The sequence below is a fragment of the Malus domestica genome, chromosome 03, assembly GCF_042453785.1.
Source record: "Malus domestica chromosome 03, GDT2T_hap1".
NCBI classification, from domain to species: Eukaryota; Viridiplantae; Streptophyta; class Magnoliopsida; order Rosales; family Rosaceae; genus Malus; species Malus domestica.
Genome location: NC_091663.1, coordinates 3,203,364 through 3,214,098, shown reverse-complemented (window position 1 = coordinate 3,214,098; position 10,735 = coordinate 3,203,364). Strand labels below are relative to the sequence as shown.

Genomic DNA, 10,735 nt, shown 5'->3' with positions numbered 1-10,735 from the left:
TAGAATTTATCATAATTAATTTACAAGCTTGATTGCTACCAAATTTATATTGATCAAAATAGACATACTAATCTTCATAAAATAGAAATACAGAGCCATTTTGGGTCAAAATAGTAGTCTAAAGTCACGTCTCAAAAAGACCAACACAATCTGCCAGTAAAACTGTCTATACGATCATGGGTTACTAGTAACTTCACCATAATTAACATACATGGCAGAAAATTACGAAAATTCGCAGACACATAGTAGACATCTATATGTTGAACATATCCAAAATTCAGGTCATTTGGTGACCATTAGACATGTCATTCACCGGATTTAAATCAAGACACGCAATCTGCCAGAAACAATTATGTGCATCTATCATGAATTTATATATCCATCACAAATTCAATTTCATATCATTTCAATTTCGATGTCCAAAAGAAACTTTAGTAGTCAAATTTCATCCTCTAAACCGACATCATAGTTCAAATTGAAAAGATTTTCAAGCATAAGACTTAAACAATGCGTACCTTAGCAATCCTTGATTAACCTTCATGGGTCCAATACTTTGCATCAACAAGTCTCATAAAGAGATACAAAATACATCATGATGCAACCGATTTCCATGCCTTCAAACCACAACCTTTTATGAGGCTCATTGTGGAAATATTTGTCACTAATGGCATGGAACTTTATCCCAATAAACTTCATGAAACTAAATTAATTTACACCTGTAGGCAAGAAAATTAACTAGTTTCTAGTACTAGATTTTATGTCACAAAAGTTCCTTCATGAAAAACTTCAACACCTGTAGGCAAGATGAAGGTTTTCACAACTTATGTGAAATAAAACCCATACTATGCCATCTTAATTAAACTAAAAGAAGTAATCCACACCTGTAGGCAAGAAGATTATCTCTTTTATTCTAATTAAGATGCAAAGTTGACCGAAGTAACTCAAAAACACAGTCTCATCGTCAACTAAGCCATTGCGGCTTGCTTAGTTGAAATGGCATTGATCAACTCCGCCCTGAAACGATACAAGATGTCACATGAATTAATTAACTGTAAGTGACAAAATTATGATAACTTGATTCGAGCTTCAAGTCTTGCCAACAAATGGCACTAATTCCTTCATGACTCCCTTTGACATTATATTAATCTCAAGAAACCTGACAGCATACTTGAAAGAGATTAATCACATATAGAACAAATTTTATTCCACCAAAAGAATGTCAATACTTATCATTATGGAGTCAATTGTTTGAATTAGAAATACTTTATGCAATGCAAAAAAACAATACATTCCTTTAATTTAAAAACTAAATTGCTCAAATGTTTTCTTAAGTCAAACGGGTTCCTTTTCTTTTGTATCTTTCTTTCCGTAGTACAAGGCTCCTAAAACATTAGCATCAAAATCGTGCATTAGCCTTGTAAATACCAATTAAATAAAAGGAACAACCAAAATTATTTTCTTCCATAGAAAACATCTCGAATATATGCCCTACATTAGCCTTGAAAAGTTTCTTTTCTTCTCCCCTTATGGCACATAAAAATTTACTAATTAAAACACCGTTTAAATTCTTTAGGCATAGGAAAAACCACAAACAATAATACATGTTTGAAAATCCATGCTTATCAATTTAGTCACATACTTTGAATGAAATACATACCTCATGCCTTCATATGTTCACTACTTCTTTATAAACATATGTATAATCACATGACCAACCGGAATTCTCATATAAATAGATAACATACAAATGAGAATTGTCACATAATTACTGCAAACCTCATTCACTTGTATAATGTTCTTGTTCTTGCCACTGGATGCTTTCTGCCATTCTCAGTCAATTCACAATTTATGCATCAATTTCATAATTAACTAGTCATATACAATTGACTATACTGAGATATGAAAGCAAAATTGTAGACAAACTAATTTGATTAGTCATGCATATTCCTTACGAGTTAATATCACTATGACCATAAGCAACAAAAGTACTGCATAACTATTGCTTATCTGCCAGATTATACATATATTTGTGTGTCTTGTATGGGATCATCTCAAGATTAAAGCAATATATAACCACCCAATCCTTGTATAAAAACACGCCACATGTCCATTTTGCTACATGTTTGCAAATTTAAAATTTAATCCATATTGATTACTTCCCGTAGCAACCAATGACATGGCAATCCAATTCAATCTATATATATGTCCCACACATTATCATATAAGACAACTGATTAAAAAAAAAAAATTGATTTGCACGAATTTATTTTACCCATGGAAATCAGAAGCAACAAGGATTTGGGGTGTTTTTCAAAACATGTCTGTGAGGCATCTGAGGGGGTGCTTAGTGTCCCCTTTGCGTCTGTTCACCCTGGAAACTGCGATTGGAGCTGATGAGGCCAGCCAATAGGCTCATTCATGTACTACTAACAAGATATATATGCACATATGTATGCTTTTGGGTATGCTTTAAAAATTCAACTTTTCCCAGACATACTAATTTCCACAGATTTGGTCTATTCGTCAAGGAGCCCCCATCTAAAACTTTTAACATTTGGAGCAAAAATTACTTAACGATCTGCTGCTAGTTAAAAGAAACTGTAAAACACTTGTTTAAACGAGGAGACCAAAAGGAAAGGTTATACCAGGATTTCATATGCCAATGTATATATATGAACCTCCCCATCGAACTTGCTGATGTACAGGGACCTCAAAATTTTGAGAATACATCGACAATACATAGTAAAACATTCCAGCCAAAATATTAGCATGAAAATAGAAGTAGAAAATTTGAAATATGCCATGGTCTTTAGTCTTAGTTAATTTAATGAACTGAGTAATCAAATTTTCTTTATCATCCTTTATCAGAACTGTTGGTGATAATAAAATTTGACTAATCAATTGATTTTTAAACTTACATGTACTTGTTTGATCAGACAATTGCTACCACTAATGCAATTGTTTCATGTCATATTAGCGTAGCAATTGTAGAGTATAATTCATATAGAATATAATTCATGGCAAACATGATACCTTTTGTAGCCAACAATTCAAAGAAATCGCAATACCCTAAATTTATAATTGCTCATTATATTTAGGGTTGACCGAATTAGTTCTAATATGACCTGATCAAACACATACGTCATAAAATTGATAAAATTAGTTCTTATTCAAACATACCAATTGCCCATTCGGATATACATGCTGCCAAAATTTATAAGAATTGGATCCATATATATTCATGACATGCTTAACTAAAACATGGTATTTAATGTACCTACATGCTCGACAATAAGCAGCACATCACTTATACAACTATATCTTAATCTTATCACCAATTTGAGCTTTCAAGGATCCAATTAAATATATACACCAACCAAAGTACAATATCATAGGTCATCATGAAGAATAACTCAATGAGACAAACCGTTTTGCTTTGGTAGATGACTCTGTTTTGCTCGCTAAGTGGAGGGGACTTCTTCAGTTTTCCAATGTAAGGTCAGAACAAATATAACATGCTCACAAAAATTTAAGAACAACATCAACGGCACGTGTGATTAGTAGACTTTCAATGTTTATCCAAATATCAGTTACTGATTAAGTTGTTTGCTTTCAGTCTCTAAAATCAACTTTTCTTAATAGGTTTTAATCATATAACCAAAAGCTCTGATACCAATTGTTAGCCTTATAAGGTTATACAATTAAAACACAAACGAAGAGTGACTGACCTGATTCCAATGGTAGTTACCGAAGATGCAGTAGCCATGCAAGCAAGACGTCATCGATAAAACTCCAATCTTTATGTTTGCCATGACAAACAGAAACACCAACTCTTCTGTAAACTCCTAGCTTTATGACAATGCTCTATGGGAAGCCTTAGTTGTCGTGTCTAGGGTTAGCAGGGACCGGTGTTTATATACTAGCCAAAAAGTCTTAGATTCCGTCCATAAGGGAAAACTAAAACTCTCCTTTCTTGGCTCTCAAGTAAAATATCATAATCATATATTATTAAGGATTCCATCAATCCTATTTCCAATATAAGACACCTTATATAGGATTGATATCTTTAAGAGATCAAATCACAATTAACATTATTCTCCAATATTACATTCCTATTACATATAGTAGACCACTTAAAGGTTGATTTATATTGGATAAATCCAACGAGAAACGGAGGAACCCACTATACACTTTAAGAATCTCAGTAGCAGAGAGTACCAGGGCCACAAGAAGAAGGTCCTCTCTCTCTCTAAATAATCCAATCGCAATCTACACAAAACCCTATAATCTATTGCTCCCCGTCTTCAATATGCTAAATTTGTTCGTTTCGTTGTGGAAAAGGTGCATTCTGTGGCTTGGAACTGCACGGGGACGAAGCTTGCGTCGGGTTCTGTTGATCAAACTGCTAGGGTTTTGCACATTGAGCCCCATGGACATGTAAAGCTAGCTCTTTCCAGTTAATTTATTCATATTTCCAATAAATTCACTGTTTTTTCTAAGTTGTATATATGTTAATATATGTTTATATATCTGTTTATATATGTTGCAGGGTGAGGCTAAAGATATTGAATTGAAGGGGCACACAGATAGTGTGGATCAGCTGTGTTGGGACCCCAAGCATGCTGATTTGATTGCCACTGCCTCTGGGGACAAGACGGTTCGTCTTTGGGAATTTGATTGCCACTGCTCGAAGTAAGCCATTGCTATTTCAAGTTTCGATTTTTTTTTTTTTTTTTTAGGTCCAAAGATGGGAATTTGATGTTATCCCTATGTGGGTGCTTCAGGTGGAAAATGTGCACAGCTAGCAGAACTTAGTGGGGAGAACACTAATATCACCTATAAACCTGATGGGACGCACATCGCCGTTGGTAATGATAGGGTAATGTTTACTTGTCCCGAACCTCTATTCCACGAGTTTGTGCAGTTTCTGGTTTAGTAACTTCATTTTGTGGAATTCTGAGTGGTGGTATCAGTAGCTAATACCTATGTTTTGCTGTTCTTATGCTGTTTTTTTCGCCCCTCATTCAAATGTAGGATGATGAACTCACAATTTTGGATGTTCGGAAGTTTAAGCCAATTCACAAACGAAAGTTCAGTTATGAGGTAATTATCAAAAGGGACACGTTTTTTTTATTCCTTCTTGTATTAATATCTCATCAGCATGAGGCTTTTTGAAAAAACTTTGATGCCTAACCTTGAGAAGTCATTCAATTTTATTATGATCTTCATGCTGGTGTTGGAGTTGAAGGCGTAAAATTTATGAAATAATCAACACTAATTCGTCCTTTTTCATTAAACATCAGTGCTTTGAATCGACTATTCTGTATCCACTTGATTATGTTTTCAATGATTTTTGTGAGTAGAGCCACTAACGTAAGTAGTATGACTGCTTCATAGTTGTGGAAACATGTGTAACTTATCTGTAGATCATTTGTGCGATCCTTCCGCTTGTTGCTTCATCTTAGTACAAGGGATACCCTCAAATCCTGTTTATAGCATCTGACTCTGCACCTCAAATACTTATTGGGCAGTCTTCTGCTTTTCCAGGTTAATGAAATTGCTTGGAGCACAACAAGTGAAATTTTCTTCTTGACGATTGGAAACGGTGAGAATAACTTTCTGCTAGTAATCTCTTTTCTTTCTATATGTTGAAATTCGGATTGGATATTTAAATATATATTCTTTTGTTCGGGTAAGGTTGAAGTACTAGCATACCCATCTCTTAAACCAGTCGACACTCTCATGGCTCATACAGCTGCCTGTTATTGCATTGCTATTGACCTAATTGGAAGGTTTGCTACAAAGATCTATTATTTTTTATTTTGTTCAAGCAAGAAAAAAAAAGTTTTTTGATGTCATCTGGCCTGTTAATTTGCTACATTAGTTTGTACTGCCTATCAAACTCCACCATCATCGATCCAAAATATGCTCTTGGCGATATCACATGAAGACCTGCTTGTACTGCTGCCTTGTACTCTTTTTAATGCTCTTGTACCATGACAGATATTTTGCTGTTGGGAGTGTTGATTCCGTGGTCAGCCTGTGGGATATCTCAGAGATGCTCTGTGTGAAAACATTTCCAAAACTTGAGTAAGTTCTACCCTGTATTGCCTCTAAATTAATTATTCCTTTTATTACTTTAAATTCTGCAGTTATTGAATAACTAGTTTGTTGGGTAGACTTTTATCATCAGCATCCTGAAACCGTAAAACTTGAATGACCTCTTTTTGTACCTTTTCAGATCACCTGTGAGGGACAATAAGCTTCAACCACACTGGAGAGTATCTTGCGTCTGCCAGTGAAGACTTATTCATTGACATAGTAAGTGCTTCATGTGGCTTACCACTCCTAGCTTTTATCTTTTCAAGTATATTCTCCCTATGGGAGGATGTCTGGTTACAAGGGCTCCCGCCTGTTCATCACCTGTACGGTGACTTTGTTAAAAAATAGTAATAATGATGATATTGCTGCTGTCTAAAACAGTCAAATGTTCAAACCGGGAGGACAGTACATCAGATTCCATGTAGGGCAGCCATGAACAACGTTGAGTGGAATCCCAAATCCAATCTACTTGCATATGCCGGAGATGACAAGAACAAATATCAAACTGATGAAGGTATTGCCGTTTCTTCTTCCACTAAGCTCATTCATATGCACAAGACAAATTTAACTGATGTGTGTTTGGTTACCTTAATTTGTTGCAGGTGTTTTTAGGATATTTGGCTTCAAAAGTGCAACCTAAGTTATGCGCTTCTCCTTTGGCTTGTAATTGGAGCGGTTGTGCATGTGACGCGACTGTTGTGGTTCTAAACTTGCATTTGACGAGAATCGAATATAAAACATCTCACTCACACATCACATTTTAAATGGACAGAAAATTAATAAACGAACAAAAGAAGAAAATACTTTTATTTTTGTATTGTTAAGCAGTAATCATTTATTATTGTTAATTTTTGTCCTTTTGATATTTTTCAATTCATCCGAACCGACGGCCGAAAATTAAAAGGGTGTGAGAGAAGTAAAAAGGGTGTGTGGATATCACATCCCCTATTTATTCTCAACACGAGGCTGAGCAAGTTTTTGCCCCATTTTTCTGTTTGGCTTGTACTATTTATTTGAAACCTTCATATTGTTGAAAACAAGTATTGCTTGATATTGATTTCTATTGAGAATATTGATAATTTTATTTTCGATAAAAGGTGTTTGTAGTATGACTGTATGACACAATTGTATTTCTGTATATAAACAAGAACAATTTCATTGGATGAATTATGATATATAATCACATGTACAAAGAGAGGAGAGCTTTAGCAGTGTGCCCTTGATCTGGCTGGAAGTATTAGATTTTGCAAAACCTACTGATGTAATTTCGTTGTTTGAGTGAATGCAGGCTTCAAAGGTAGTGTGCCCAGATAAAATGTCTGTTTCCGCTCTTCATCTTGAATGATCAGAACCTGAAAAGAGAGTATAATTTGGTTGTTCGAATGTGTCTGGCTAGTAAGCGGACCAAAGAGGCTTCATCCCCCCTTCACCTTTTGGACATCGAAGAAAAGGATGATTCTGCAGCAGCAAAACATTTGGATTACCATGATAGATTATCTGATACTAGCAAGCTTCTTAAAAGTTGAATGAAGACTTCAATCAGATCACCGTTGAATGAAGACTCCGATCAGATCACCGGTGACTGGTTGACGGAAATAGTTGAGCAATGGCCAGGAGATTGATGGAAGAACCTGGCTGAAGTCAATTGTGTTCGGCTCCGCTGGTGGGCTGGTTTGAAGGATCGTTTTCTGCAGGCTTCCCAAGCATTGGATGTAGACTTCGATCAGATCACCGTGACTGGCATTGAATGAAGACTCTGATCAGATCACCGGTGACTGCTTGACGGAAAGAGTTGAGCAATCTTTGGCCCGGAGATTGATGGAGAACCTGGCTGAAGTCAGCTGTGTTCAGCTCTGCTGGTTGGCTGGTTTGAGCAATCTTGAATGCTACCATTCACAGCTTCAGCTTACTTTTCCAAGCATCTTCATAATCCGCAGAGCATGAATTTCGAAACCGGAAACACCAAACCTGCAAAGCAAACAAGGCAGATGGTAATCAGATACTGAGAGCACCAAGTCAATGGGTTCCATTTGTTCTCAACGCTCGAGCTCTTCATCCTCTTCCGGCTTTGCGGCTCCTTCGACAAATCGAAGCTCGCCCCCTTCATCCTTAGCTCTTGAATACACCTAGTGAGTTCTCGGTTCACGCTCTTGTCCCTCAGCAACTGGTTCCACACCTTCCAGTACCTCCAAAGATTCACCTGCACCAAAAACACAAACACAAAAGAGGTCGAGAGGGACAAAACGCTCGGTATCCACCATTTTTTACAGACATGGTGGTCTTCCGATTTGTAAAACGAAGACGTGAACAGGATGGTGGTGAAGAACCCATGAAAGATCAATAAAAAGCAGCAGAGCTGAAAGATTTCTCGGCGGATGGAGTCCATTCTGGACTCCTTTCGCGCAATGCGCCTGGCGAAAATGTCTTCTTCCCTTCGCCAGAGCTTGAGAAGCAAGAGATGGCCGGGGGATTCGGAGATTTCCATCAGTGGGTGGTGTTGGATTGCGGAAATGATGGTCATGGCGGACGAGAGCTTCTGCTGGTGCTCTTCGTCTACAGGGATTTCAACAATGTGGGCATCTTTCATTTCGGCCATTGGCAAAGAAATGCTTGAATAAATCAAAGCTTGAAAGATAAAAAAATGGAATTGTAGATGAACAAAATGTGCAGAAAGTGGGAGTTCAACAAAGTAATTGAAATTTAGAGAGAGAAAGCTTGAGAATTTGCAGTGAGAGAGAGAGCAAGCGAGAGATATGATTAGTATCGATTGCTTTTGGGTGGAGGAAGATGAAGGATTCCGAGGTATTTAAATTTGTTGGGAAGAGCCTGAGAGTGATGAGGGTTCGCCGGCAACGGTTACTTTTTCTCCAAACGGTCCGATTTTCCGGCCGTTTATTTTATTCTCTCCAAAAGTCGCATTTTCTCAGTCTCCGATGGGCTTAGATAGTAGTTTGGGTCAATATTTGAAGCCCATATGATCGGTACGAATTTATGTGCACACCCAAACTGGATTTTTGGACTCATAAAACTTCTTAATCAAATGTATAACTTAAATTTGCACTAGAAAAAGCCTCGCATTTATGTACCAATATTTAGTGACTTTATAATATGACTACACCAATTATCGATCATCTTAATCGAGCCCATGGTCGGAACTTGCCCCTAAAAACCGACTCGTAACATAATGAAGCTCAATAGCTCGAATGTCATACAACCTTAGACTAATTCTCTATAGCGAAACATTGGTTCCTACTATGTCGCTTGTCTGTTTTCGTGGCCAACAAACGACACGAGATTAGGGTGGAGTAAAATTTGTTATTAATTGTGTTAAGTTAATTGCCTAAAACAAGTGAAGTGATTGTGTCTCAATTGGTTAAGAGTGATCGCCTTTTGTTTCCGAAATTTCTCGTTTGAATCCGCCCTTCTTCAATATCGCTTGTAATAACAATTGCATAAACAAAATTGCAAGTTTTCAACAACACAAATTGTGATTGGTGTGACCAAAACATCAAGCTAGGATGTCCATTGAATCTCCCTATGATAAATCCAATTGGCTCCATTGGATCAAAATCCCATTTATCAAGTCACTTTTCCATACTCCAACAACAACAAAAAAAAGTCTTATCCTATTAAATGAAGTCAGCTATATAAATTCTAGAACGCCACTGCAATCAGTTTTGGGTCTAATCTTAAGATTTGTGCCAAGTTGCTTTTCCGTACTCCAATGTTAGCAAATATGCCCCCTAAGTTATATGGAAAAGGATCCTCGTTGGATCCTTTTTATAGGGATCTCTTGATCGTGATTTTTCATCGTACATTGTGCGGTCAGAAATCATTTCAAAATTTAAAATTTAAAATAAATATAAATAGTACCTAATGAAAACTGACCGAACGATGTACGATGAACGGTCATGATCACAAAATTCCTAGGATCCCCAAGAAAAAGATCCGGCGAGGATTCTTTTCCAAGTTATACGAATGAACCATTTTGAGAAATTAATATCTAAAAAAACTGTACATATTTAACTTTTAAATAAGTGGAGGGAGGGTACATGCAAAATTGCATTACAAGACCTTATTGCCTTGATCGTGGCATGCAATTTGGCCACTGAAATACTCTTTTCTTTGTTTTGTCTTGTAATGTAGTCGGTCAATATTGTAAGAAGCGTATTAGCGTGGAATGAGATTGTCGCACCTTATTCAGGACGTTATCTGCAAAGACTCTAGTTCTAGTTGATTTAAGTGTCAATTTCATTATCTTTTTCTAAAATTCGTCTAAAAATGAATCAAATTACCCTCATTCAACAACAATTTATACAATAAGAATACATATTACCACGGTACAACCCAATTGTCGAGACGTATAAGTATTCCAAAAAAATTGCATCAAAAATAAAAAAGATAGAAACTTGTGGGGAAAAGCACGTGAGATGACTTTTGTACTATCAATATCACTTCTTTTAAACTATACAAAATCCCTAAGCCCTAATTGTTTGGATTGAAATTAATTGTTTGATATAACCATCGAGAGTTGGTTAAGTTTGGAAGGATCGATTGGATCGTTCTTTTCACTAGACCAAAATATAAATTCGAATTCTACCATTAACAATCCCTTGAGTGATCTGTAAAAACT

The 10,735-nt window shown here is 36.3% G+C and overlaps 3 protein-coding genes across 4 annotated transcripts; 2 read left to right on the top strand and 1 right to left on the bottom strand.

The window, feature by feature from the left end:
- The first annotated feature begins 2,317 nt into the window (after window positions 1-2,317).
- LOC103417323 (THO complex subunit 3) lies at window positions 2,318-8,815 on the top strand. Its single transcript, XM_070818650.1, has 11 exons — window positions 2,318-2,398; window positions 4,177-4,236; window positions 4,342-4,437; window positions 4,550-4,692; window positions 4,785-4,879; window positions 5,035-5,103; window positions 5,548-5,605; window positions 6,004-6,090; window positions 6,242-6,321; window positions 6,484-6,616; window positions 6,705-8,815. The coding sequence occupies exons 1-5, from the start codon at window positions 2,318-2,320 to the stop codon at window positions 4,813-4,815; spliced, it is 411 nt and encodes a 136-aa protein (XP_070674751.1). The 3' UTR covers window positions 4,816-4,879; window positions 5,035-5,103; window positions 5,548-5,605; window positions 6,004-6,090; window positions 6,242-6,321; window positions 6,484-6,616; window positions 6,705-8,815.
- Window positions 4,848-6,742, top strand: LOC139194340 (THO complex subunit 3-like). Its single transcript, XM_070818649.1, has 8 exons — window positions 4,848-4,868; window positions 5,035-5,103; window positions 5,548-5,625; window positions 5,698-5,792; window positions 6,004-6,090; window positions 6,242-6,281; window positions 6,484-6,616; window positions 6,705-6,742. Exons 1-8 carry the CDS (start codon window positions 4,848-4,850, stop codon window positions 6,740-6,742), a joined length of 561 nt encoding a protein of 186 aa, XP_070674750.1.
- Window positions 7,233-8,698, bottom strand: LOC103407610 (uncharacterized). 2 transcript variants are annotated; one of them, XM_029099498.2, is made up of 2 exons: window positions 7,651-8,698; window positions 7,233-7,560 (listed from the first exon to the last, which is right to left on the bottom strand). In XM_029099498.2, the coding sequence occupies exon 1, from the start codon at window positions 8,696-8,698 to the stop codon at window positions 8,027-8,029; it is 672 nt and encodes a 223-aa protein (XP_028955331.2). In that variant the 3' UTR covers window positions 7,233-7,560; window positions 7,651-8,026. The 2 variants fall into 2 exon arrangements, with proteins under 2 accessions (XP_028955331.2, XP_008344734.3); XM_008346512.4 differs by having other exon boundaries at window positions 7,734-8,698.
- Window positions 8,816-10,735: the final 1,920 nt, after the last annotated feature.